General features: G+C 47.3%; 1 protein-coding gene across 4 annotated transcripts in view; it reads right to left on the reverse strand.

Annotated features, from left to right (window-relative positions):
- The window catches only part of FHOD3 (formin homology 2 domain containing 3), a 497,516-nt gene that overhangs the window by 185,062 nt on the left and 297,531 nt on the right, over positions 1-14,923 (reverse strand). For all 4 annotated transcript variants that reach the window (XM_029219969.1, XM_029219976.1, XM_029219995.1 and 1 more), the window contains 3 exons: positions 14,732-14,843; positions 7,203-7,297; positions 170-313 (listed from right to left, as the gene is read on the reverse strand). In XM_029219969.1, the coding sequence (XP_029075802.1) occupies positions 170-313; positions 7,203-7,297; positions 14,732-14,843 (351 nt within the window). The remainder of the gene's footprint in view (positions 1-169; positions 314-7,202; positions 7,298-14,731; positions 14,844-14,923) is intronic.

Here is a 14,923-nt window from a genome sequence, read left to right on the forward strand (position 1 = left end):
CAGCAGGTCTGGGGCGGGGCCTGAGAACCTGCATTTTGGCAGCTCCAAGGTGTTACAGATGCTGCCACATCACACTCAGAGCCACTGGTCTAGAGTATGTTTCCCTCAGCCTTTGACGCTCGTGCAGGCTGTATGAGGCCCTACAAAAGGCATACACATATCCTGTTACCTCATAGATGTTCAACTGCTCCACCAAGTCCAGGTCAGTCCCTTTCTTGGTCAAGTGCCGCTGGGACACAGCTGCAATGCCCAGCTCCTCCAGGCAGTCCACCACATCGTAGAAGGTGTCTTGGTCTGGCAATCCTGACAAGGTCTGGATGGAGAAAGAAAAGGACACAGACATGTCTTAGGGGACAGTCACAAGCCTCTCAGGGCATTTTTTTGCATGGTAGCCAGCGGCCACGAGTATAGCAATGTGGGGCAAAGCAAACAGATGCTAAGTTCATTTGAGAAAAAGCTTCTCCAGTGTGGTAAGCAGAATGAACCCCAAGATTCCGCCCCCTGGGATACAGGTGCTATACAATTCCCTCCCCTTGAGGGTAGGGAGGACACTCCCATGATCAGGTGACATTATATGGCAAAGGTGAAAGCATTCTACAGATGTCATTAAGGTCCCAAATCAGTTGATTCTGAGTTAATCAAAGGGGAGAGTAGCCGGGTGGTCCTGACCTAATCACGTGAGCCATTTAAAAGTGGGTTTAGGCCTTTTCTGAGCACAGAGACTAGAAGAGAGATTATCCTGTTGTCCCAGAAGCAGCAGCAAGCCGCCATGAGTTCCACAGCTGCAAGGAAATGAGCTCTGCTAACAACCACAGAAGCTTGGAAGGGGACCCCAAGCTTCAGACGAGACACCAGCCCTGGTTGACACCTTGACTGCCGCCTTGTGAGACTCTTGTGAGCAGAGGACCCAGGGAGGTGGTGCCTGGACCCTGCCCCACAGAAACTGTGAAGTGATAAGCCTGTGATGTTTCAAGCTGCTAAATTTGTGGTAATGTGTTCCACGGCAATTGAAAACTGACATACTGAGTGATCAGAAAAACTCCCGTTAAGATTGATCTACCAACAGCTGGAGTGATGACAATTGAATGACTCCCTTATCTTTCAGTTCGGCAGGCCTTCCCCTTGGTCTAAGACATTTAGGAAAACATGAGAAATTTCAAAGCGGCAACCAAGAGACAAAAAGATAACCCAAGAAAGAAAAAGCTGACTTCTCTGTGAGTTCTGCTTCTCTTAAAAGAAGGATGATAGCTCAGATCAGGCCTCTGCTTAGAACCGGAAGGACCCTTGAGGTGATTTACTCAAAGTCCCTTATCTTATAAACGAGGGAGATGAAATCAGGGGAGGGAAGGATTCGCCTGAGGTGACAGGAAGTTACTAAATAATAACTAATAAAACCCTGCGCTCAGACCTGCTATTCCGGTCTCCTTTCCTCACACACCTGTGCCTTCTACACAAACTACTCTGGCCTGAAATTTCAAGGTCTCGACTCCCTATTTATTTCACTATTATTGCATTTCAAAAATGCTCTAAACATGGTGACTTGCCTTGCAAGAAAAAAGACCAGTGCTTTCTTAAGGATCATCTCACAGCACCAACTTCTTTTAACACTTCTATTTTGGGGCTACTAATATTGGAAAGAATGTCTCTACTCATAACCCAAATAATGGCTGTTTCCCTTCTATGCTGAACAAACAGGATACAACTCACTGCTGTTGAGACCAGACACTGAAGAAAAATAACTGGGATGCGACAGCTTAACCCATCAGGGGCCCCAGCAAGGACACAGAACAGGAGGCTGTGAACCAGTCAGCAGCTGTAATAAATAAACAGGTGCTCACACCTCAGTGGCCAAGTGTGGAAGCACACATAGGGGTCTGCAGATGCCGGGCAAGGCAGTCACTGCTGCATTAGCAGATAGCAGTCCACTGAGTTAACTGAAAAAGTACACACCTGTCCAAAGAACCCTCTCATCAGAACAAGTCCATCTTTTGGTTTTAGTGAAAACTCCAGACCTTGTTAAAAGATGAGGAGAGGGAAATGGTGATAGAAACGCCAGGGCAGGGCTAATGATTGGAGGTGCCCTGACTGACTGCTGACCTGCCAATCACAGGTGAGTAGACATTCAGGGCTAGATTCAAAACTTTCTACACCGCAGTGTGGGGTGGGGGGTGGGGGGTAGGATGGGCACAGAGAGGGGCCTCTGGCAGTCTCCTCACCTCCCCGTTCCCCTCCTTTCTTCTTCCCTGTTTTCCCTGCTGAGAGTCAACTGAGGTTCCTTCTCTCAGAAGTTTCCAGGAGGTTAAATTCCTGGACCTAGTCCCCATTGCCTTAGCAAGCCCAACCATGATGGGCTGGTGGGGAGACTTCTATTAAATAATTAGGTCTGTAGAACCAAACAGGTCAGAGAGCCCTCGCTTAATAAGAGGCCCAGATCTGAGGGTACTGACTGACAGGACATCTGTTATTTCCACGGTGAAAATGTGGGCTTGAGCCACACCCACGTCCCACCACCTCTCATGGGTGGCTGCAGGGGAGCTGGCCTTCCACCACGATCAAAGACAGCTTCTCTAGTCCATGGCCATACCACCCTGAATGCACTTGATCTTGTCAAAGACAGCTTCGTTCTCCGCCTGCACGGGGAGGGGACTGTGCAGCCCAGAAGCACACTCACGTCTTTTCAGCTGATTCTCTGACACGTTCAGCAAACGCTGCCACACTCCCACCCCTCCTGGGCCCTGTCCTCCCATTTCTACCCTGACGACCACTGCTAAGGTGCCTATTTCTGGCAAAGGAGGCAGCTACTCCAGAAAAGTCTATGAGCAAATGTCTCTTGACGCCTTCACTGTCAGACGACACTCAGGACCCCCTTCCTGGTTTCTCTCAGACCTTGTCTTGCCAGGGTTTGTGACAAGTAAATCTTTACAGCCTCTCTCAGAGGGAGAAATCTCTGTCCTAAAGGACATTTTATTTTCCAGTCCCTGGGTTTTCACTGATCCCATCAAATCTTTCTTGTGGGGTAAAACCAGTATGGTGAAAGCCTGTACACAAGGGTTCATAGCAGCAGCATCTGTGAAAGCCGAAAGCTGTGAGCACCCAAATCTCCTTCAGTAGATGAAGAGATAACAAATGGTGGCATATTTATATTATACAATGGCACACCATACAGCAGCAGAAAGGAGCAAACTATTAATACGCGTGGTAACACAGATGAATCTCTAAGGCACTGTGCTGCGTGAGAGAAGCCAGCCTCGAAGGGTCACATCCTGTATGATTCCCATTTTTTAAATAATAGAACTATAGTGATAGAGAATAAATCAGTGGTTGCCAGGGGCATGAACAGGTGATCAGGATGTCATTATAAAAGGATAACATGAGCGAGATTTGAGGGGAGATGGAGCCGTTCTATATGCTAATTGTGAAGGTTATCCATAACTATATATGTGTTAAAACTTACACAGCTAAATACCAAGAGAAAAAAGTCAATTTTACTATATGGTAATTAAAAAAAACAATATAATCGAATCTAAAAACAAATGCTCAGTGTGAATCCCATCAGGTAACTCACCCGCTGGCTCCGCTAGAGCAGCTTCCCTCCCCAGGGCTCCCTGGGGTCACCTTCCCTGACCGCTCCAAGCCAGCCCCATGGTAATGGCTCTTGTAACTCATCCCCGCCCCCCACCTGCTTCATCTGATTCTACAAGGTGGCCAATATCTGAGCCCCCGAAGCAGGGAATCCCACCTAGGAGATTGCAGCTGGATCAGGACAGGGCACCACGCAATTTCAGCTTGCAGGGTGAGAAACGGCTCGTTTCTGACGCTCCCTCAGATCTTCTGAAGACATGGTTTGGGGGTGTGGGGAGAGTTCAGGGGGGTGTTATTCTGGATCCTGGAACCTCTCATTAATCTCCCTGTTTAACAAGGGGAGCAGACTTCAGTTTCAGAACCATGAGCAGGCTAGAATTTCATACCCTTGTTTTGTCATAAAAATGTTAATGTTTTGAATTCCATGTTATTAGGCCAGCTTCCATCTTGCTGAAAGAAAAGTTAGAAAAGCAGTATAATTTCCCACATTTCAGAGTCTAAATTTTTTCCAGACCCGTATTAGCATTTCAATGTGTTATGATGTTTGGGATCTCAGAAGATGTTACTCACTGGAACGATAAACGTGACTAAAATTCAACAACAGAAAACAAACCCAGTGTGGGTGCCCGCGGCCGGCTGACCTTTTTGAGGAAAGGATGACACTTAGAATCATGTCCTCAGGACCTTCCTGGCCCAGAACAAAAGATGAGACGGAACTGGCAGAAGAGAAAGAGTAAGTGAGGAATTCCTGGACGTTAGATGCCTTATGGTGCCAAGGAGAGTGTGACACGTGCTGGGTCCTTGCCAGTGATTGGCAGCAGGATGCCCACGCCATGCGGCTGCTGCTGGGATCGTTACACAGCCAAGCGTGGCCTCTACCACTAACGTGGAGAGCATTACAATGAAAACACTGTGCAAGAGTGAAAATGCCATTTCTGCTGAATTTAATGTTTTCCGAAACAATGGCAGTGACTGAAAACGACAGGAAATAGGTGACCTTCATCTTCAAAAACCAACAGAAAATTGCTTTCAAATTGCATGGTGAAATCAACTCACAAAGAGCTTTGAAAATAAAAACCGAATTCTTAGGATTATCTTCCAGAAAAGTGATGCCCATTCCCCACCAGGACTGTAGGAAATTTCCTGTGACCTCATCAACAGATGGCATTTCATTAAAAAGCAATCCCTGCCCACGTGACCCGGAGAAAATGGCTTGTTGTTTTACTATATATTTCTTTTAATCTTAGTAGGGTTAATGTCATTCATTTTTCAACTGAGTTCTTAATATATTTTTAGGGTAGTATCATTTCCTGCCCAGTTTTTTGCAAACAATTTCCCAGTTTGTCACTTGCCTTTAGTTTTTGTTTTGGATTTCATTTTACAAATAAGATGTTTTATAGTTTATAGTTTTATACAGTGAAATATTTAAGTCCTTTGCTTTGGAATCTTTTTGACTGGTTTTACTATTCGGCAACTAGAGACCAGTTAATCTTCACCTCTAGTTTTTCCTCAGTTTTCTACAGTTTGATATGTTACACTCTTTAATCTACCTGAAATTTATTTTGGTATACAGTCAAAGTATGTTTTTGTTTATTTCCATTTATCAAAACCTCTCCCAGTCATGAATAAAGCTGACCATCCCTATGGATTTCAATCACAGGGTGAGCCGTCCTGTGCATTGAGGTCTGTTTCACAGCCCCTCTGCTTCAGCCATCTGCTGAGGAAAGAGTCAAGACCACATTGTTTTAATCCTTAGAGTTTGCACAACATTTTAATATCTAGTAGAATTACTCTTCATAATTATGTTGCTTTCTACTAATTTGTCCCCAGTCATCAGGGGAAATGTTTCTCCAGTTACATTTCAGGAAGAGATTCTGGGTCCTTTCTGAAGAACTAATGATCACTGCAGTTGGTCCTCAGGCTTGCACCCGGCAGCCTGGGGCACAAAAAGGGAAGATCTTGGGGTGGCTGATGTAGCGTCTGGGGTCCAGGGAAGAGAAACAACCCCACCCTCCCTCAATTATTAATGAGGAAGGGGCCCAAGCACCGGGATGAAGGAGCTCCAGTCCTGAGAGTGGGCTGCCCCAGGTCAGCATGGGACCCACGGTCAGAGCACCTCTCAGGACGGACACAGGCTGGTGACCAGGGAGGACGTAATGGGAGGAAAGGGAGCACAAGGGTGAGGTCACCATCACAGGAGGAGGACGGGGCCCGCCCTCAGGAATCCATACCTCGCCCCCAGCAGTCAGAAGTCAGTAAGCCACGGAACAGAGTGCTTGCTTTTCTGTCTGATTGTGAATGATTTCCTTAGAGTAAAACTTGCTAATCTATATTCTTAAGGAAAAATGTTTTCAAGGGGACATCTTGATAGGACGAGTAGCCATAAAATTCTCGCTACCCTCTTTCCGGTTTCATTGGAAAGAACCAAAGCACAGAAAGCATGCAGACTCTCAGGCCTTCACAGGTATGAGCACCAGCACACATTGCACACATGCCACACGTGGGTGTAAAGGGTTTTCTCTTGCAAAGAGGCATGCTGAAGGGTGTTCCCGCCATGGGGGTGCACACGATGTGCTGCTTCTTCAGAGGGCAAATTTTAGATTTTCACATGTACTAGTTCCCTAGGGCTGCCGTAACAAAGTACCACAAACTGAGAGGCTTAAAACAACAGAAATTAGGTATGGAACTTGGTAAACTGTAAGCTGAAGACCAATCACATTTGCTACACAGGCTGCCTGAACACTGTGATCATCTCTCCAGATGGATCCCTCCGTGCTTCTGGAGGCAAGGGTGGCCAGGCCAAGTTGTGGGACCTCAACGACGGCAAGCACCTTCACACGCTAGACGGTGGGAACCTCATCAACGCCCTGTGCTTCAGTCCCAAATGCTACTGGCTCTGTGCTGCCGCTGGCTCAGCATCAAGATCTGGGACTTGGAGGGCAAAATTATTGTAGATGAATTGGAGCAAGAAGTTATCAGGACCAGCAGCAAGGCAGAACCACCCCCCAGTGGACCTCTCTGGCCTGGCCTGCTGATGGCCGGACTGTTTGCTGGCTACATGGACCACCTGGTGTGAGTGTGGCAGGTGACCCTCGGCACCCACTAGAAACATGGCAGAGCTTTAAAAATAAAAAACTGGTTTTCTGAAGAAGAAAAAACCCCAGAAATCTATTCTCTCCCAGGTGGAGAGACTAGAAGTCTGACATCAAGGTGTCAGCAGGGCCGTGCTCTCTCTGATGGCTCTAGGGTAGGATCCTTCCTTGCTTCATCCGGGATTGGCTGCTGACAACCCTTAGCATCCTTTGGCGGTCCTCAGCTTATAGATGTATCACTCCAATCTCTGCCCCTGCTTTCACTGGCTGTCTTCCTCACGTATGTGTGTCTAACTTGTCTTCCCTCTATGTGTATCTCTTTTCCTCTCCTTATAAGGACACCAGTCCTATTGGATTAGAGCCCACCCTAATGACCTCATCTTAACCTGATTACATCTGCAAAGATCCTATTTCCTAATAAGATCACATTCACAGGTACCAGGGGTTAGGACTTCAGGAACACATCTACAGGAACACATCTTTTGTGGTGGGGGGACACAGTTCAACCAATAACAAACATCAACCGACCTTGTTCACTAAAGTCATTGCATAAACCAGCAACTCCGTGTCGACCCCATCCTTTTCCTCCAGGATTTCCATGATATTTGACCAAGGTTTGACTCCTAGGAATAAAGCAAAAATCATTAGAAACAGCAAGTCAACACTCCTTGTCCAATTCACATCACAGTTTATCCAGAGACTTATCACCCAATGATGGCAGTGCCTTTCAGTCACCACATTTCAAAGCATGACACAATTCTTAGGATGGACTTGAATATGTTTCCAATTAGGTGACGATATACCATGTCATCCTTGTCTACTTGAAAATGTATACTCTTCAGTGTCAGGATGCCTATCAGTTTGTTTGAAAAGTTCCCTTTATACTAAATAGGTGGTTTTTAAAGAATCCATTCATATGCAGCTTTTTTTAGACCATGCATTTTACTCTCCAAGTGTGGACATTCTTTGTAAGTACTCTCTGTATGTCCATCTCCTGCAAGGAAAGGGGACACAGGAGAGCTTTACAGTCACTCTAGCAATGGACTTCAAACAATAACTGTGAAACGTCCATCTAGCAAACATTTCAAGAACGGAAGTATATTATATTCAATCAAGGCACAAATAACTATTTAAACATCAACCAGGTACCAAGGAACTGGGTCTCTGGGAGTCTGTCATCAAGAGGTTATAATCAAATGGAACAGTTAGGCATAAGTACAGGAACACACCTCAGCACAGGGTAAAAGCACTTAGAAGGCAAAGCGCTTAGCCAAGCCTGTCACTCAGCAAGGGAGGTCTGTCTCTTGCAGTGCGATGGTCGAGGAAGGTTTGGTGCAAGAGGTGACTCCTCAGTGGAGCTCCTGTGGGAGGCTCCTGGAGGCTGTCCCGTGGCTCCAGGGAGGGCAGGGAAACCCTCCACGTTCAGGATCGCCAAGCCAAGGCCAAGGCCACAAAGGGTACACGATGTATCCTGATGTGATTTCCTACTCCTACGCTGGAGATAAACATATGCAGCGAAGTGTTGCCTTGCCCTTGGCGTGGCAGTGTGGAACGTGCAGCTCTTTCCTGCTTTCTCTATAAAGATCTCAAAGGGATATGGCTTATTTTTGCTGAAAAAGTAAAGTCTGAAATAACCTAAAACCAGTGGGTTCCAAATGCTGATTCATGGATGGGTTATGTCAGAGCTGATTTCCTGGCCTTGAGAACAAAAGCTCCCCAAGGGCAGTGATGTGTCCTGTCTTATCTCTGTGCCCTTGACAGAGTACCCGGCACATAGTAGGTGCTCAATAAAATGTCTGACTAGTGACTGGAGACCCCTGAGAGGGCATGGGTGGGTTAAACTGGGGCAGTTTTAAAAGAGCCAGAGGGTTAAATGCACACAGTAAGAAAAGAAGAGAAGACAGGAGAATTTTAAAAGGAATAGGCACCTACTATACAATGTGAAAGACACAGATGTAGTTTGATGTACAGGTCTGTTGGTGCTCCCAGCCAGGGAACAAAAAGCCTTTTCCTTTGGACTAGCTGCCCAGTTGGTCCAAACTATGAACCTATGGACTAAGCTTCTATGACCCTTTGTTATTGTGAACACAAAAGCATGATCCTTTGCCTGCTAACTGTTGAAAATTCTTGAAATTCTTGAAATTCTTGAAAATTATCTTCTTGCTGATCTTTATCATCAAACTATTTTGAAGTCCACACCTGTTCTCCAAAGCCCAGCGAAGTAACTGCTTCCGCCCTCAAGACAATCAGTGTGGTCAGTAGGTCATGGGTCTCACTGTCCAGGAATCGGTCAAGCATTCCAAGTGCCTTTGCTCATGTTTATAACAAGGACAACTTCCGTCATTCACACTCACACCCGACCTCAGTACAAAACACGAAAACACGAGTTCTACTGGGCTCCCCACATATGCGTAAAGAAAAGCCTATGCAAGAGGGAGAGCATCAGTGCGAAGGATTCCCAGTGGGGCTCGGGGGTCCAGAACTGCTTCCTGGCTCCTTACTTTGGGGTCACACATGTCAAACAGGGCCTGGGGAAGGAAAAGCCAAGAAGCAACCACAGGCATCCCAGAGAGAGGGTTGTACCTGGACTATCTCCTCTCTTCCTCTCTCTCTCATGCAGACACACATATCTGTGCACTAGTTTATCCATTATAATGAAAACACTCAAACACTGGTTTAATTAAAAACCGTGTTCTTCAGCTGTAATATCTGACTCCCTTCTTACCATTTAAGGATTTCAAGACTGGAAATTTGCATGTATTCATACACTGTTGGGATAAATGTTCACTGTCCTTTGACTGTTTGGGGACCAGAAAATAGAAACTTTTTAGAAGAATGAAGGGGAAGGGGAAGAAACCTTCTAGTTCAACACAAATAGCCCTGGCAGGGCTCCAGCTGGCCTGTATCAAGCACCAGCAGTCTTAACTGTCCCAAGAGCTGCCACCTGTCAGAACTAAATGGTCCAGTTCACCCCTACCACCATCACCTTTGTTGCTCCATTTGGGGTTTACGTGTGTGTATGTGTAGGTAGGGGATGGTCCTGTATTAGAATCATAAACCACACGATCTTCCCCCTTCACATAACAGAGAACGAAACCAAGCCCCAAAGTAGTGGAATGAACAGAGGCTAGAGAGACGCGTCTAACCTGGAGGGATCGGATCCACCCTAGAGGCTCACTGTGAGGTGTCACAGAGGTAGAGCACTTTGTCGATTCTCCTGAGCACTGATGGAGAACGTCAGGAGACAGGAATTTCCTTCACCATTATCATCCGTCTCCCTCCAACTCCACCTCCCCTTCCTCCACCCCAAACACTGCAGTGAGTGTAGGTTCCATGACAGCCTGGCTTTTCTCCGATGTTTGCAAGCACATGGTTGGCACTTATAAATTCGTCAAACAAATGAGTTTTATACGAAGAACGCTTAGAACAGCGTGTGTTGCGTGGCAGGCGCTCGAACAGCCGTAGCCGCCACTGCAGTGGTGGTGGGTGGAGGACACCCACATGGACCCATAGGCCTTCCACACGGGCTCCCAGGCCAGAGTCCTCCTCCCACCAAACTGCAGCACTCCTCCCTCAACCCAGAATAAACCGCTCAGCACTTCTCCCTCTTGCTCTCCCCCCGAGTCTCTGTATTAAACCCAAAAGAAAAGAGTAAGCTATTTTGCACGACGCCTTGTACACAAGTTGGTCTAACGCTCAAATACAAAGTCCCAGCAGCATGTTCCAAGCCTTTCAGCGTGATCAATGAACACTTAACAGGTATGCTTCTGCTCTAGGCAGCAATGGAAACAGAGCTTGAGTTCTGCCCACTCTAACCTCCACCATGCTCTGTGCATTCTTCACAGAGCAATGTATCCCTGAGCGGAAGTCAGAGATGGGATCGCTTGAAAAGACGGCTGGATTCTTTTTCCCCTGTTAATCATGTGTTAGACACATGTTTAAAAATTATGTCATATCTCATCACCTCACATTCAAATGAAAAATGGAACTTCTTCAAAAGCAGTGCTGAACCAAATTAGCAGGGCTCAAGATTTATGACTGAAATTTCAAAATAAGTTACCCAGTCCGTGGGTAACAAAGTAAGTGCCGCCCCCTGTGTCTGAGAGGCAAACTCATACAGTCAGAGGGAGGGGCACCCAGCCCAGGGGAGCAGAGGGCTCTCGACCAGTCTCCTGTTGATCACCACAGCGAAGGTCCCCAGGAAAGGGAGTCTCTGATGATAGCAAAATGACAAAGCAAGGCCCTCCCGTGGGCTTCCATGAGTGCTTACTGACTTTCTCTCTTCCTGCCTGGCCCCATCCACTAGGAAGGGAAACTGACTTGAAGATGCAGGCAAAACAGTTGCCCCTGGGACTTCCCTGGTGGTCCGGTGGTAAAGAATCCGCCTTCCAATGCAGGGGACGCGGGTTAGATCCCTGGGCAGGGAGCTAAGATCCCACATGTCGCAGGGCAACTAAGCCCGCGCGCCACAACTACTGAGCTTGCGCGCCTCAACTAGAGAGACTGCGTGCCGCAAACTACAGAGCCCACATGCTCTGGAACCCGTGCACTACAGCTACAGAGCCCACACGCTCTGGAGCCTGTGCACCATAACTAGAGAGAGAAAAAAACCCTGCATGCCACCATTAGAGAGAAGCCCGCGTGCCACAACGAAAGTTCCCTCATGCCTCAACGAAGGTCCCGCATGCCACAACCAAGACCCCATGCAGCCAAAAATAAATAGATAATAAATCTGAAAAAAAAAAAAAAAGAGTCTGCCCCTGCAGTATGTGCAGACAGGTGTGACACTGAGCCATGCCCTAGAGACTAACTCCAATCCACCATTTCATTCTAGCCCCTGAACCAAAGGGGCAATTGCCAGGATCAAATGGGGCCCGTTTAATTTTCATTAATTCATGCATATTTATTAGTCTCTATGAAACACCTAGATCCCTCAGCTTTTATTGCTGCTCCCTAACCGGCCCACTCTTGGCCTAACAGCAAATTGTCACAAATGAACACTTCTGGTTAACCCACGTGTGGGATGTGTGATGTTTATAAAGCAACCAGAGGAATCTGTTCTCAGACAACTTCATCTGCCGTAGGCGGTAGTAATTTTTGAGGTGTTTTAGCTCATTTGTTGATTTTCTTTGCTGATTCTTTAAACTTAACAGTTTTCATCGTCCAAAAGAATTCCTTTCTACTAAAAAAGTCTATAACATGCCCATTCTCCACCCTATCTCCCCCAAAATGAGTCTAAAGCCACCTTGAGGAGTCAAATTTATGGCTTATTTATAAACTTGTGTGGAAATGGACGTACTCGGCTGGCCCTCAGTCACCTCCGGCACGTCTGTCTACTTGCTGGTCCACCTGAGAGGGCACTGGAGAGCGAGAGCAGCTTCTAAGCTTGCCAGGTGGAAACACACCTGCTAGTCATGCTGCTTCCTGCAGAAGAGCATGACATATTTAAGAATTTTTTTTCTTTTTTTTTTTTTTTTTTGCGGTACGCGGGCCTCTCACCGCCGCTGCCCCTCCCGCCACGGAGCACAGGCTCCGGACGCACAGGCCCAGCGGCCATGGCTCACGGGCCCAGCCGCTCCGCGGCATGTGGGATCTTCCCGGACCAGGACACGAACCCGCGTCCACTGCATCGGCAGGCAGACCCCCAACCACTGCGCCACCAGGAAGCCCGAGCATGACATATTGAGATGTCCAATTCCAGCACAGGGTTCAGGAACAATTTTACTAGCAGTAAAAGAGGATGATGTTATATGTATATGTTAAAATCATGGCCGAGACCACACATGCCATAGAGAAACATGGGAATGAACCACACGTGATAAGCTATGGCTGAGTTTTTCCATCAGTGTTGTTCCTTTCTGTTCTCAGCCACTAGTGCTCAGTAGCAGACAGGTGACAGCACTTGCCAGAAGCTTAAGAAATTTTATAGGCAAAAATCGTGACGTTGAAGAAACAATCCCTTGGCTGTTTTGATTTTATATTTTTACAAATTGGGGAAAGATGGCCATTGTTTTGTCTTGGAGGAGAGAGTATAGCTGAGAGCCTCTGACTGGGTCTGCAGGTAGAGTCTTGGGGGTAGGGTGCCCTCGGGATCACTCCTCTACCTCCACAACATGCCCTCCATGAAATGTGCAGTCCGAGGAAGGAAGGTCACAAGAAGGTTGTTCCCACTAACATGGCGGCCATGACAAGGGCCCATGGGTTACCTGAAATTTAGGACAGGAAAATGAAGAGTCTGCTAATTGTCCTAAAGCAACCCCCAGAGTTGGAGGATGGAGTATGACTCTTCCAAGGACAGATGAAAGGGCTGGCCTCACTCTCTCCACAAATACCCGCCTTTGGCCTTAGGCCTCATTGACTGGCCCTGGGAAAGCCCGGCCTGGCTTCTGAGCCATTGGGAGCCTTCATTAGGATTCTCAGGGAGTCCCATTGATCTGCTCTTGAGGCCATGAGGGTCTTCATGCTCGTACTTCAGATGGCAACAGGCTGTGGCAGAAAGAAACCTGCCCCTGTCTGGGATCCACTTTCCAGACTCACAGCCCCTGACCACACACTAGGGACTGCCTCTGTGATACACCTACACACAGGCCTGGAGTCCCCTCCAGCCTGCAATCCACCGAGCTGGGGACTGAGGTCTGCCTGTGTGTTTGTGGGAAAAGTGCGGGAGCCCAGCCCACGGTCCTGGATGGCTTTCATTAACTTATATTCAAACTTTCAAAGCAACTAGTAAGCTGCTTTCTTTCATCTTTGGATTCAGCCCTGGATGTGGGTCTCTGAGCAATGCTAAGTCAGAGACACAAGTGGTTTGAATCAAAGAGGACTATTTAGGTCTCTCATTCCTTTTTGACAGTTGTCCCTCGGCTGACTTGTTCATAAACATGTGTGTGCACATGCAGAGACACACACACACGCATACACAAAACCACACACCAACATGTTAACGACAATTCTCTCTGGTGAGATTAGAGGTGATTTTTTACGGTCTCCTTTACATTGTTTTTTCCAAATTTTCTACAGCGTGTTACTGTTATAAAAAGAAAAAAAATAATGTTATCATGTTTTTGTTCTTGTTAGAGTCTTTGTGGGGATGATAATATTAATAAAAATGTCCTACTGAGGAACAAAACCAAAATATTTTTAAAAGAACAAAACACCCAATTTTAGCTTCAGGCTTCACAGTATTATAGGAGCCACGGCCTGCTTTACAGTAAACTGAATCCAAAGCTCATTCGTCATCAAGTGTGTACAGCAGGCCTGCCTGCTATGGGCCAGCCAGGTGCTGGGACACCAAGAAGAGACAGACACCCTGCCCTTGAGCAGGGCACACACTCATGGGAGACGGGCAGTGACAAGAGCACAGCAGAGAATAGGGACGCGTGAGGGCTTTGAGAGCATACGCCCATCTGATCCAAGATAGGGAGGGTGTGCTGCAAGTCGGGTAGGAGGCGGAGGTGACGGGTAGACAGGGGCTAGATGGCGAAGCGTCAGGTCCTAATCCTGTGGGCACCGGGAAGCCACTGGCGGGTTTTAGATGGAAAACGATGTGGCCGAATTTGTGCTTCAGAAGAATCCTCCAATAGCAGAGGGGAGGGTGGGCATGCCAGGGAAGGGAGAACATTCAAGGAAGCAAGGGATGCCAGGTGAGATGGTGAGGGTGTGGGATGTAGGGAAGCGAGAACATTCAAGGAACATCTAGGGGTCAGAGCCAACCAAGCAGGTGTGAGGGGAAGAAAGGAAGGAGTCAGAGTGATCCCAACAGGATGGGAAAAGAGGATAAGGAACTGGTTCTGTGTGTTCAGTCGCGGAGGCTGAAGACAGCATAAAGATAAGCTGGGTTAGCTTTATGGGTTAGCCCAGCAGTGCTTTTCTTTCACTGTTCCCTCCCTAACCTAATCTTTGTACACTTAACCATCCTAAAATATATGTTTCCTGCAGTGGGAAGTCCACACAAAGGGAATTCTGTTCATTCTTAATTCTGTTTTGAACACGTAAAAAGTGGAAGCCTTCTTACATTAGGCGCTTCTACTTCGATGACATAGTGGGCAGGGACCACTCACCCCTTTTTGTGTCGACAGCAGAGACGGCCTGAATCAGAAGAGGTGCATTGGACTCCGAGTACTCCACAAACACCAGCAGCAGCTTCAGGGCCGTCTTCACCACCAGGCGGAACTGCAGAGAAAAGATACAACCATCGTGTAGCTGCAGACACGGCGGGGATGCCTGAAAGCTTCGTCCTAACAGCAGCTGGC

The sequence above is a fragment of the Monodon monoceros genome, unplaced genomic scaffold (assembly GCF_005190385.1).
Source record: "Monodon monoceros isolate NGI ecotype Baffin Bay Population unplaced genomic scaffold, NGI_Narwhal_1 Super_Scaffold_1, whole genome shotgun sequence".
NCBI classification, from domain to species: Eukaryota; Metazoa; Chordata; class Mammalia; order Artiodactyla; family Monodontidae; genus Monodon; species Monodon monoceros.